The 13,419-nt window shown below is 43.1% G+C and overlaps 1 protein-coding gene across 3 annotated transcripts; it reads left to right on the forward strand.

Annotated features, from left to right (window-relative positions):
• On the forward strand, positions 2,121 to 12,280 carry CCNG2 (cyclin G2). Of its 3 annotated transcripts, none has more exons than XM_003129100.5 (8): positions 2,121 to 2,473; positions 3,431 to 3,568; positions 4,677 to 4,814; positions 6,116 to 6,366; positions 6,841 to 6,919; positions 7,014 to 7,112; positions 9,450 to 9,655; positions 10,824 to 12,280. In XM_003129100.5, exons 2-8 carry the CDS (start codon positions 3,431 to 3,433, stop codon positions 10,945 to 10,947), a joined length of 1,035 nt encoding a protein of 344 aa, XP_003129148.1. In that variant the 5' UTR covers positions 2,121 to 2,473; the 3' UTR covers positions 10,948 to 12,280. The 3 variants fall into 3 exon arrangements, with proteins under 3 accessions (XP_003129148.1, XP_013834264.1, XP_003129147.1); XM_003129099.5 differs by lacking the exon at positions 2,121 to 2,473 and adding an exon at positions 3,029 to 3,344; XM_013978810.2 differs by lacking the exon at positions 4,677 to 4,814 and having other exon boundaries at positions 2,155 to 2,473.

Genomic DNA, 13,419 nt, shown 5'->3' on the forward strand with positions numbered 1-13,419 from the left:
CCTCGCTCAGTGGGTTAAGGATCCGGCGTTGCCATGAGCGGTGGTGTAGGTTGGAGACGCAGCTCAGATCCCACATTGCTGTGGCTCTGGTGTAGGCTGGTGGCTACAGCTCTGATTAGACCCCTAGCCTGGGAACCTCCACATGCTGTGGGTGCCGCCCAAGAAAAGACCAAAAAAAAAATCTTCTGCCACATATTTTGACATTTCCGGTTTGTTCCTTTGCTACCTTTGCCCTCCTACTTGAAAAAAAGTCCCCAATCTCCTTCATATTTTGGTGCAATTCTCCTTTCTCTTCAGGGTGTATGTTTCCCGTCCAGCTGTTTTCTCTCTGGGCTCTGTCCATTGAGCCTCTTTACTGTAAAAGGAACTATCATGTATGTAATTCTAATCTTAGTTCTTTTTTCCATGTTAGTTACATGCCCTCTTTTATGTTTTTCAGCACAGATTTCCAGCAAGAAGTTTATGTAATATACAAGTAATAGCTCTAACAATATCTCCAAAATCAAACACACATTGAGTAAAATTATGGAAACTGTTAATCATTTAAAGTAGTCTGGTAATGCAATTTTTAAATTTTCCAAAACTCAGTACTAGGCCACACCTCTCTGGAATACGAGGATTCGCTCTGAGCACCCCTCCCCCAGTGGGCCCTGTGCTCCAGACGCCTCAGTCTAGTCCCAGCCAATATGCAAAGGGATCTAATTCCTTAGCTGCTCTGGAAAAAAAGAGAAAGCTGTTGCAAAAGCTATGTTACATGCCTTCGCATATTTTTACAAGTAGCACAACAATATACAGAAAACATACAGAAGAGGAAAGAAATCAGTTCCTTGGAGCTAATTGATTATTTAGAGTAGAATGTGCTCCTTTAGCAGGCAGCCAGCGAGGAACTGAAGCGAGAAAAAGTAAACTATAAATGTTAGAGAGGAGCCTCAACATCCCCCCATATATTCCGTGTGAAAGTTTCTCCTGCCCAAGGCACCCTTTGCTTTGCTTTTTGCCCTGCCTCAGAAGAGGTGTCGCCTCTTAATAACTACGCTAATTATAATGCACAATAAATGATAATTTATGGGTAACTAAGGACCAGGAAGCCTCTTGGAGTCGTCATTTAAACAACAGTACAATTACAACCCCAGGAGGGACGCTATTATTAGATGTTTACGTGCCATCATCAATGTGCACAGGTAAATTTTTAAGTCCTTTCATCGAAAATTTACTTTTATTAGGGAAAAATTTCAAGGTGCACAAAAGTAGAAAGAATAGTGCAACGAACCCTCTTGTACCCACATCTAGTTTTAAGAACTCAGCTTTTTGCCAGTCTTGTTTTACCCATCCTCCATTTTTTTCCCTCTCGGTCGGAAAGCTTTAAAGCAAATATCAAAGATGACAGCATTTTACTCCCAAATATTTCAATAAGTACCCTGAAAATTTTACTTGATTATCGCAAAAATGGACCTGCACAACAAATTATAAAAGGAACGCAGGAAACCCTCCCGTGGTGGGAGGGGTTGTCACAAAGGTTACCTAGCAGTTCCGGCTCTTTGGAGGGGAGAACCGAGAGTGGTACTTCCCTGCTTAGAGCCGAGGGGGCGGAGGAAAGGGAAAGACCACCGGGCCAAGTCAAGGAATTCCTCCTACGCGGTCCACTCAGGCATGCGCAATGCAGACCCCAGAGTTGCTAAGGCCCCAAGGCAGAAAGAGGAGTAGCATACGGTGAAAACCAATCAGAGGGCTCAAAGGCCAATCAGTTAGCCAATCCGGATTCGAGAGTGAATCAGAGCTTCAGCATTCGGCTAGCCCCACCAATATCCAATCAGGGAGTCGGCTACTTTGGGCGGACTTTTCAAAACAGCGAAAACAAAACAAATCGGGGACCTTTAAAAGGTGCAATGCGACCAGAAACTATCTCCTTCCGCCCCCTCATGCCTATCGCTACCATTTCCCCCCCCCTTAGGATCAATCTCGGAATGAAGCCGATGTCCAGATTCCATCCTTCGCCTTGAAACCGAGAAGGAGGAGTGGCTCAGTAAAGCAAAGGCGAGCTGAGGAGGCCTCAAAGCTGGCTGGAGATAAGGCTTATGGGCGGAACTATTTTTCAAAGTCTGTTGCGGCAGCGTCAGATCCCTCCGCGGGGAGTCACGTGCCCCGCCCCCTTGGGGGCGTTGAAAACTCAAAACAAAAACAAGGGGTTTGCTAGGGCCTCCGCGGTGGCGGCGGCTGCAGTGGAGCCCGTGGTGGGGCAGGGCTAGAGGGGCCAGTGCAGCGCCCCAGCCGGAGGGTGGGCGCGCAGGCAGCGGGATGACGCCGGGTCTGTGAGGCCGAGGCGGCGGCGGCAGGGGGGAAGGGTCGGATGCCGGTCCGGGGGCACCGCTGAGGCTGCGGGTCCCAGACCTCGGAGATAGGTCCGGAAGCACCCGCCGCGCCCAGTCCCCCCGACCGTGACGCGGAAGGCTGGTGGAGGCGCGGTTCCAGCACGGTGAGTGGGCCCACCTAGAATCGCAGAGTTTCTTTGTTCATGGTCGGTACTGCGGGGTTCGATGTCAGAGTGCCCAGTCCTCAGCCTGGGGAGCGACTCCGGTCCTGCCCTCAATCCTAGGGCAGTGGGCGCCCGGGGGCGGAGAGATGCTGATAGGATGGATAGAGGGTCGAGGAGACTGAATGAAGGCAGTTCTTTGGTGTATCCCCCTCGCTCATTTTGCCACGGGAGCTCGCTGGGGTGGTTCTTGAATTGACGGAATCGGGGCATCAGTGGATGCAAGGGTGTTCCTGGTCAAGGGGCGGGCTGGATTTCTGTCCCCAGACCCCGATCGGGTGGGCCCTGCCACCCCAGCGGTCTCTGGGACTGAGGTCTCTCCCGTTCGGGTTCTGTTCAGAGTAGGCTCTACTGAAGCGGATGGGGAAGGCTTGGGGGCTGGACTCCAGCGTGAGGGGCTTCGGGAGCCGAGCTCCGCGGTAGAGGCGGGGCTCGGGAGTCTCCTCCCTCCTGTTCTTTGTTCGGTCGCGAGACTTTCTCTCCCCTCCCCCCTATTGTGCAAAGCCCCTGCCCCCGGGACCCTCTGCCATCCGAGTCCCTGCTGCGTTCCACTGGGCAGAAACCCATCCCCCACGACTTCAGGTGTGGCGGATGGTCCGGACACCGCCGCCGGGGACAGTTTCCTGTTTGTGAAACAGTGGGGAGGCCGGGGCTGGCCGGTCTGACCCAGCGCTGGCCGGCGGACGTGACCAAGGGCCCTCCCCCTGCCACACCTCCCTGGCGGTCGGGGAGGATTGCGCTGGGGTTCGGCTGGACGTGACTGGTCCCCTAACCTGCTCCTCGCCAGGGTGTACCGGGGCTCCCCTCTCTGGAGGTATTGGCCCCGGCTCTTTTGTGGCTTCCCCTCTCACCTCTGCCACCCCCAGGATAGACTAACTGTGTGTGGTGTCTTTGCTGCAGATGAAGGATTTGGGGGCAGAATACTTGGCCGGTCGTGAAGGGGTGCAGCTCCTCGGATTGTTGAACCTCTACCTAGAACAGGAGCAGAGATTCCAACCTCGAGAAAAAGGGCTGAGCTTGATCGAGGCTACTCCGGAGGTAAGTTCCCAGGAAAGAACTTGTTCTAGCCGCTGACGCGACTTGGGGAAATAACTTAAAAAAAATTTTTTTTAGTTGAATTAAGACTAAAGGCTGCGAAGTTTTTTAAGACTAAAATTGGTCTTCCTAGAGTACTAAGATATATCTTAATACAGAGTCATGCTTTTGTTTCTTAGCAAGAACGAGAGTGATACTAGCTCTAGGGAAGTGTTTCTTCAAATGTGGCACCCCCAGCCTGCAGCTTCTGGGTTGGAGATTCCCTGGAAATTGAACGGGTCATTTGTGGAAATACCCTCTGGCTATGCAATACTGTATAGTAGGCTCTTGAATGATTTTTTTTTTTTTTTTAAGAAAACAGGCAAGCAGCCGTCTGTATGTCCATTACAAAGGGACTGAATTATATTTTATATAACCCTCTGGAAATTTGGCAACAGTTTGCTTTATATTGAATTGGAGAATGTTTTTTATGATGTGTGCATATATATATACATATATATGTATTTAAGATTGCCTTAATTTTTTATTTATTTGGCAGCCCCATGGCGTGTGGAAGGTTCCAGGCCAAGGACTGAACCCCAGTCATGGGTCACGGCAGTAGCAAAGCCCAACCCTTAACTACTAGGGAACTACCATATGATATTTATTTATTTATTTTGTCTTTTTGCCTTTTCTAGAGCTGCTCTCAGGGCGTATGGAGGTTCCCAGGCGAGGGGTCTAATTGGAGCTGTAGCTGCCGGCCTACGCCAGAGCCACAGCAACGTGGGATCCAAGCCTCCTCTGTGACCTACACCACAGCTCATGGCAACACCGGATCCTTAACCCACTGAGCAAGGCCAGGGATCAAACCCGCAACCTCATGGTTCCTAGTCGGATTTCTTAACCACTGAGCCATGATGGGAACTCCCCATGTGATATATTCTTTTAAAAAGCAATGATATGTACACATTTGTATCTGAAAAAGTGTAGTGCTTTGGTTAAATGATAGCACTCTGTTCCCTATATTCTTGAAGATTAAGGGGAAAAAACACCTTATTTGAATCTGTGTGTATTATCCATTCATTCAAGTTCTAAGATAGTCATAAACTTTGGCTCTTGGTTTTTATTGCAGAATGATAACAGTTTGTGTTCAAGATTGAGAAATGCCAAAGTAGAAGATTTAAGGAGTTTAACCAATTTTTTTGGATCTTGCACTGAAACTTTTGTCCTGGCTGTCAATATTTTGGACAGATTCTTGGCTCTTATGAAGGTATTTAATCATTTTTATAAGTACAACTTCCATTTTTTTTATACCCAGTGCACAGTGCCTTGCTTATGGGAATTCAATAAATACTTGGCAAGTGAGTGTACATTTTTAATCAGAGTTGTGATCTTTAGTCCAGGTTAAGAGACTACAAAACTAAGTGTAGCTTAAGTCAGGTTTTGCTGTACTGCTTATATACCTTCTCTTTGAAGATACAACGAAAGGAAGACTACTGATTTTTAAGTATTCTTTATTCAGTTCTCAAAATAAGGTTTTCACATTTTCATCTCCTATTATGTTTCTCTTGAGCCTCGGTGTTTTTAAACACCTGAAACATGACAAAATGGAAGGATAGCAGTGTGTTTAAAGGTGACTTATTGCCTTCCCTATGAGAAGCTTTTCAAAGCAGGGAGCCACAGTCATATTAACAATTACCAGCAACTGTTAGAAAAATGTGATGATTCTTCTGCCGGTGGATTGCTGTCAGCTGCTGGGTCAGTTTTCAGGGCACCGAAAAGAAAAGGGCAGCCATCTGTCCATGGCAGCTTTTACATATGCTCCACTCTGCACATCTGATGCAATATCTCTCTTGGGGAAATTTGCATTGAAGTATGGGATGATTCTTAAATAGATTAGAAGAAGATAAGTAGAGTATGTTCTTTTTATATCGGAAAAAGTGTATTTTCTTGGTGTCGAAAGGCTTATTTGAGGGGAGATTGTACTATTTGGAATTTCATAAATTTGAAATACAAAGTCAAACTCTGTTAGAACCTAGCTTTTGAACTTGCGTTACAGTTTCTTTTTTAACCTGCAGTTAAATTAAATAATTTATTATTTTATTTTTATTTTTTGTCTTTTTAGGGCCTCACCCCAGGCATATGGAGGTTCCCAGGCTAGGGGTCGACTCTAGCATGCTCCACAGCCACAGCAACTTGGGATTTGAGCCACATCTGCGACCTACACCACCGCTCATGGCAATGCCAGATCCTTACCCACTGAGCAAGGCCGGGGATCAAACCTGCATCCTCATGGGTACTAGTCAGGTTTGTTAATCGCTGAGCCATGAGGGGAACTCCCTAAATTAAATAATTTAAATGCTGAAAATGTCTTTTTTATTTTTTAACGGGAGATTAAGACAGTTTAAAATTAAGAAGAGTTAAGTATAATTGTGTATAAAGCTAAGTACAGGGAAGCAGCTTGATTGTGTTCTGTCTTAAGGAGAGGCTCATTACTGTATACTTTCATTTGTTTGTTTTGTTAAATCAGTGATGGTTGTTGGAAGAAGCTTTTTGTTCTTTGTTTTTCAGGTGAAACCTAAACATTTGTCTTGCATTGGAGTCTGTTGTTTTTTGCTGGCTGCTAGAATAGTTGAAGAAGAATGCAATATTCCATCTACTCACGATGTCATCCGGATTAGTCAGTGTAAATGCACTGCTTCTGACATAAACCGGATGGAAAAAATAATTTCAGAAAAATTGCACTATGAATTGGAAGCTACTACTGCCTTAAACTTTTTGCACTTATACCATACCATAGTACTTTGTCATACTTCAGAAAGGTCAGTGGGATTACAAATTAAAATTATGTACTTTAGCATTGCTTTCAATAACAGTAAAGAATTAGAATGCCAGTGAAATTAATATTTTTATCCCACCCACACTTTCACCTTGGATTTTTAATGACAAGTCCTTAACATTGTTTACGTTTTTGTAAGTTTTGTAAGTTTTTTTTTTGGTCTTTTGTCCTTTTAGGGCCGCACCCACGGCAAATGGAAGTTCCCAGGCTAGGGGTCCATTCGGAGCTGTAGCTGCCAGCCTACACCACAGCCACAGCAACGCGGGCTCCAAGCTGTGTCTGCGACCTACACCATAGCTCACGGCAACGCTAGATCCCCAACCCACTGAGCAAGGCCAGGGATCGAACCTGCAACCTCATGGTTCCTAGTCGGATTAGTTAATCACTGAGCCACGACGGGAACTCCAAGTTATGTAAGTTTTACAAAAATGTTTTATCCTTTCTTTCCATTGTATAGGAAAGAAATACTGAGCCTTGATAAACTGGAAGCTCAGCTGAAAGCTTGCAACTGCCGACTTATCTTTTCAAAAGCAAAAGTAAGTCAATTTCTTGCTTATATATATTTATATGTCATTGTTTCTATTTTGAATTTAAAAAATAATTTATTTTTCTCTCTTTTTTTCCTTGTAGCCATCTATACTAGCTTTGTGCCTTCTCAATTTGGAAGTTGAAACTTTGAAATCCATTGAATTATTGGAAATTCTCCTGCTTGTTAAAAAACATTCCAAGGTAATTATCTTTACAACTTATTCTTTACAGCAAGTTTTATTTTTTCCTGTGCTGCCTTAATGATTAAGTAACACTGTGTGGGGCTCTTACCTTTTACTTATTTTTTCTTATATCTTAAGTCCTGATGTTTTCCAAATGCAGGTTTTCTTTTCTTTCTTTCTTCTTCTTTTTTTTTTTTTTTTTTCTTTTCTTTTTCTGGCAGCACCCAACAGCATGGCATATGAAAATTCCTGGGCCAGGGATTGAATCTTAGCCACAGCTGCCACCCACACCACAGCTGTGGCAACATCGGATCCTTAACCCACTGCCTTGGGCCAGGGATTGAACCTGGAGCCTTGGCGGCTACCAGAGCCACTGCAGAGACAAAGCTGAATCTTTAAGCTGCTGTATCACAGAGGGAGTGCCTCCAAATGCACCTTTGGCCCAAACAGTGTTAAGTGGAAAGGGAACCTGGCCACTTAGCCTAGGTTGTTTCTGTATTCAGACGACCCTTCTGTAGTCTTCCTGCCATTTGGTGATATAGTGGTGTACATTGTTCCCTTGTTCTAAGATGTATACTAAGTAGCTTTAGTAAATACACTAATGGCATATATCCCATTACGTCTGTGGGGCTGAGTTATTGTCCCATTAGTGGCATTACCAAAATAACGTCAGCTCTTTTTCTCCTTAAACCCCTTTGTCAGGCTAGCCCACTAAGTTTTTATTCATAAAGAGGTATCAAACAAACAAAAGCACAGTCCTTTTTCTTAAACCGAGAGTCTAGTTGGAGAAGTATGGAACTTAACACAAGGTGGGGTCTTCTGTCGTTTATTCTGTTCCATAGTCTCACATAGGGACTGTGTCTCTGAACGTCGAGGGTACTGAATTTTATTAGCAGAGAAGTAGGGTAGCCTGGGAGAGACATGGTGATTGGGAGCCTGGTTGTACCAAAAGAATTTTAGACAGTGAAAGTTGGGGCAGCAAAGGCTTATGGCCAGGAAGTTGGGATACTCAAAGGCTTTTGGGAGTCATTTTAGGGTAGGTTCAGATAGAATGTCTAGGTGACAGTCACGGGCAGGAATAAGGACATCCAACTCAGTGGTTTTAGAGGCCAGGTGTGGAAATGAGGCATGGAGTCATGAATGACCAAGATTTAGACCTAATGATGGAGAAAATACTGGTACCACAGAGGGAATTTGAGAGAAGTTAATTTGTGATCAAAGAAGTATGATTTTAGGTGCTCGTAGGCCTTCCAGATAGGTAGATGTCTAGCAGATCTTTGGCAGTCTGGAATAAAAACTCAGAAGATCCTAGTTGGAGATTGATGTTAGGGATTTCTCATGAGGAAATAATAGTTGACACTGTAAGAAAATTGTGGGAGTCTTTTGCTTAGGGGTGGGTTAAAACTCCGGGTGTTCAGCGTTGGTGATTTCCCCGTTCGGAGCCACGTGAAGGGAGGTACATGAGACGCATGCAGGCACTGTCAGGTTGGAAAGAGGTTCTCAGGTTGGGGCAGGTCAAGGTATTGAACTTGGATGAGAGTCCCACAGGGTCTCATTGAAGGAGATGATTGGGTAGACAGGGTGATGTCAGGAGAAGAAGGGAGTGATAGCAGCCAGATTGCAAGGGGATTAAGACATGGTTGGATTAGGTGGAAATGGAGGCCAAGATGGTATAAAACCATCTTGTGTTTGTGGTGCAGGTGCATGCACTGTGAAGCATTTTATTTTAACAGATAATGTCCAGCTTTTGTTTGAATCACGAATTTATTCAAATGTAAACCTTTTATAATAATGTTATTTGGAGACATCTTCGGTGAAAATTGATTCCTTGCAGTAAACTGGGGCACATGCCAGTGGTGGAGGAACCATGCCCTTCTGGGGAAATTTCTTCTCTGATATTGCCAACTTCTCCATTCGCATGTGCCTGGTATCTTAATGTAAATGCATATTTTAGCAGTCCAAGTGATGCTCTCTTGCAGAAACCTAAATTATGTTCGGTTCCTTTGCATTGAGACTATCAGTGAAGGTTCTTAATAATTGATTTATTAACAGACGTAGTGTTTTTGGGTCAGTGTGTTTTCTCAAATTAGGTGGCGTGTTCTCTGTATCAAATCCTATGCACATTTATACCCATGGCGTTCCTCCCCCAAAGCTGTGGCTACCAAATTTTGACTGTACATCAGGAACTCCCAGGGAGCTCTAAAAACTCTTGATGCTCAGATCACGCCCTGTATCAATTAAATAAGAGTATCTAGGGGTGCGAGCCAGGCATCAGTATTTTTTATAAATCACAGGTGCAGCAAGGTTTGGGAACCACTGTTATAACCTCTTCATTTAATTTTTTTTTTTTTTTCAGATTAATGACTCCGAGTTCATTTACTGGAGGGAGTTAGTTTCTAAATGCCTAGCAGAATATTCTTCTCCTGAATGTTGCAAACCAGATCTTAAGAAGTTGGTTTGGATTGTTTCAAGGCGCACAGCCCAGAACCTCCATAACAGCTATTATAGTGTTCCTGAGCTGCCAACGATACCGGAGGGGGGGTGTTTTGATGAAAGTGAAAGGTAAGCAGGTTCCCTGATTAATTAGACTTTCCCAGACTAAACGTTACTGATTTTTGTGTATCAGAGCCCCTACCTCTAATAGCATCATATCTTCAGGTGGGAAGATTAACCAGAAATAGTTTTATTAAAATAGGTAATAACTTTTGGAAGTTTACCCCCTCCACTTTTTTCCTTTATTAAAACAGCAACAAAACCCAGCATCCTATACATTGTTACCCCCCACCCCCAGGACTTATACCTGGAAGTTTGTAGCTTCTGGCCATCTGCACCGGCCCCCAGCCCCCAGCCACCACCCATCTGCTCTCTACATCTCTGAGTTCTGTTTTTTGTTTTTAAGATTCCATATATAAGTGAGATCACACAGTATTTGTTATTCTCTGACTTATTTTACTCCTTCCCTTTTAAAAAACAGGTTATTTGCCATCTCCTTTGCTCTTTGAAATACAGTTCAGTTAAAAACAAACCAAAACAACAAACAACATTCTGGGCGTTTTGACCTTAGTATGAGTTCTTCAAATGGTACCGTGGGAGGAGGCTGCAGGTTAAATGACCAGAAAGCAAAGGGATCTGCCACCACTAACACGGCAGACTTCTGCAGATATTTTTAGTTTTGCCAAATGCCGTTGTTTTATTCAGAGTTTATTTTTGTTAGTAAAATGAATTATTTAATTTTATTAATTTGATTATTTTATGCAATAGGGAACAGAAAACCAGAAGTACCATTTGCATAGCTTGTTGGCTTGTTGGTTTGGTATTTGTGCGTATCAGTGATGCAAGTATTGATGCAAGGAATACATCAGGACCATGTGACAGGAGGTCTTTGTCATTAGCCTGCATTTATTGGATTTAAAATACATAGGATTCTACACTTCGGTGCTGACAGAGTTATTAATGGTATAGGAGTAGTAGTTTGGCGAATGGTAATTTGTTTAAACCTCTTAAGCAAATCTGTATTTTCTAAGGAGGTTATAATAGACTTCACTTTAGGAATCCTCATAAGTTAAATTTTTGTCTCTGTAAAGCTTACAGTTTGAATGTAAAAATCCCGAGACCAGACCTATCTGTTCAGCAGGTTTTGTTTTTTTGTGGGTTTTTTTTTTTGCCTGTATGATGATCAAGTGTGTTTTAAGTGATGGGATCCTTTTCTTCCCATTTCTTTTCCTTCTAGTGAGGACTCCTGTGAAGACATGAGCTGTGGAGAAGAGAGCCTCAGCGGCTGCCCTCACAGTAACCCGGAGTGTGCTTTCTTTTTCAGCTTCAAAGTGGCACAGACGCTGTGCGTTCCATCTTAGAAATCCAGTTGTCCTGGGTCCGAATTTACAGTGTATGTACAGGTTTCAAAGCAATAAATGGGGGAGTAGGTAGTTTCCTGGCCCAGCCCCCATCTAGGCAGGAATTGCATAGCCTGGAATACCTACCTTCTATTTATTATTCAGATCAGATCTGGCCTATTTTCATATTTAATCCTAAGCCATCAAATGGGTTAGTGCCTCTTGAACAATTAACAATACTTTAGACATTGGCACTTTATTTTTCTCGTTGATCTTTAGCTACTTGGGGGAGGAGGGAAGGTGCTGATATCTTCAATTTATTACTTTTCAAGAAGCTTTTTAAAGACGAATAGTGTAGCTTAAACTTTTTATAAAGCCTTCAGGTGTCATTACTGAAACAGACTGGGGAGCGTGCAGGTGCTTCCTTAGCAGGGATAATGGATAATCCTTTAACGGTTTATCTTAGATTCCCCCCACCCCAGAACAGAGAATATACTCTTAAATGTCGAACACCTTTTTTTTGTTGTCTTTTGAATAATCAGTGTACTATCCGATGCAGACTCTATACACTTAGGACTTATAATATTGACATTTCTGTGAATTTTAGTAAGTAATGTCTTCATTGCTTTGAGGTTTCTGCCAAAGCAGAAATAAGCAACAGGCTAGGGTTGTTAGATAGTTGCATTCCTAATGCCTAAGTATTGTCAGACTATAGTATTATTTTAATGTTTTTAAAATAATCCATAATCTGCTAGTTTTGCATGTACTGGTGTGAAAGCAGTGCAAGAAGTTGAACAGAACTAGGTAACTATGGAACTGATAAATGTTGATCTAGTAACACATCTTATCTCCTTTTCTTATATTAAAAATAAGTCTGCATGATTACATTTTCTTTCCTTTGTAATTCACATTTCAGAAATAATGGTATTAGTATATGGGTGCCATATTGAATATGAAGTGTAAAAAAAAAAAAAAACGAAGTGTTTGTAGTGTTAGTTTTAAGTGTATCTGTATGGTGGTACAGCCATAAGAATAGGGATTTACAAACTCTGTACACATAAGCTTTGTACAGAGAATTTTTTTAACTCTATAAACTGTATATAAAAATGTAAATCTTTAAAAAAATGTACATAAAAATAGTGTATTTTTTTACCGTGTGTGTGATAGTCTAGTCATTGCATGTAAATATAATTTATTGTGTATTCTGTATTATAAATCATATAGTGATGGCTTACTTTTTTACTGGTAAGTCAGCATCCATTGGATGTTTCCTGAAGTGAAGCTTTTTGAAGTAATAATAGATTACAACTCAAAAATAAAAATATCAATAAATTGTATTCCTTGGTTGCAGTCACATCTTAGTTTATAATTTTTTGGTGAAAAATAAAAAGTGCTTGCTCCATTTCAGTGGAGAGGCTCGAAGTGAGGCTGGCATGCCTCCAGGATGAACACTCTCTGGTTACCAGAAGTCAGCGAGGTAGTGTTTCCTCCCTACAGTGGCCCTTAGCCTTGGAGATACGGAAAGTCAGTCATTTGAGAGTTGACCTCTCTCTGGGGTGGCCTCACGTTAAACAAAAGAGTGGCATAATAACACGAGTTCTGGCCTGTTCGTGTATAGTGAAAGCCAGCAGGTATGAGATAGGCCAGAATACTCAGGTTGGTGGGTCAGCACAGTCTCTCTGTAGACAAATGAAGTTCTCTTCAGAAGGATGCTTGCTGAGGAGTTCCCGTCGTGTCTCAGGGGTTAATGAATCCGACTAGGAACCATAAGGTTGCGGGTTCAATCCCTGGCCTTGCTCAGTGGATTAAGGATCCGGTGTTGCCATGAGCTGTGGTGTAGGTTGCAGACGTGGCTCAGATCCTGTGTTGCTGTGGTCCTGGTGTAGGCCGGCAGTACAGCTCTGACCCCTAGCCTGGGAACCTCCATATGCCGTGGGAGCAGCCCAAGAAATGGCAAAAAGACAAAAAAAAGAAGGATGCTTGCTGAAATAAGCACTAGGAGAGACAGCTCTGACTGGACCTTGCCAGCCTCTGGCTCTTCGGATCTCTTTTTCTAAGCTTTAGGTTTGTTTTCAAAGTGGTGGCCTTTTTTTTTTTTTTTTTTTTGCTTAGGTTGTACATCTAGGTTGATTTCACAGAGCTTTGGTTTCTTTAGTTTGTTAGAAAATGAGATATGCTGCAAATGGTTTTCATGTAATACTTCTTCTCTTTACCCCTGAAGATTGGGGGATGTTTTCCTACCCTCCAGTAGAGAATCTGCTTGAATGACTCTCCTCCTTTTATTAAATAATTTTGGCACATAGCAGGCAATATATTCTTGCAGAGTTTGATTTGTTGAGATGTGAAAGTTTGTTGAGCTGTAAAAGTTCCTTGTAGCTTTCCAAGCCTTGAGTCCCCTTCAGTTCCTCTAGGGTTTTATGGCTTTTCTTACTGCCTGCTGTAAATCTCTGTGAATCTGTGCATGTGGGCCTTCATCCGTTCCCCGTTCTGGTT

This window comes from Sus scrofa, chromosome 8 (genome assembly GCF_000003025.6).
Source record: "Sus scrofa isolate TJ Tabasco breed Duroc chromosome 8, Sscrofa11.1, whole genome shotgun sequence".
Taxonomy (NCBI): Eukaryota; Metazoa; Chordata; class Mammalia; order Artiodactyla; family Suidae; genus Sus; species Sus scrofa.

Bases quoted from the DNA above. Each gene is read 5' to 3' on its own strand.
- CCNG2 (XM_003129100.5), top strand. From the start codon at position 3,431: ATGAAGGATTTGGGGGCAGAATACTTGGCCGGTCGTGAAGGGGTGCAG. The intron at 6,920-7,013 runs GTAAGTCAATTT...TTTTCCTTGTAG, and splicing joins TTATCTTTTCAAAAGCAAAA to CCATCTATACTAGCTTTGTG. The intron at 9,656-10,823 runs GTAAGCAGGTTC...TTTTCCTTCTAG, and splicing joins TGTTTTGATGAAAGTGAAAG to TGAGGACTCCTGTGAAGACA.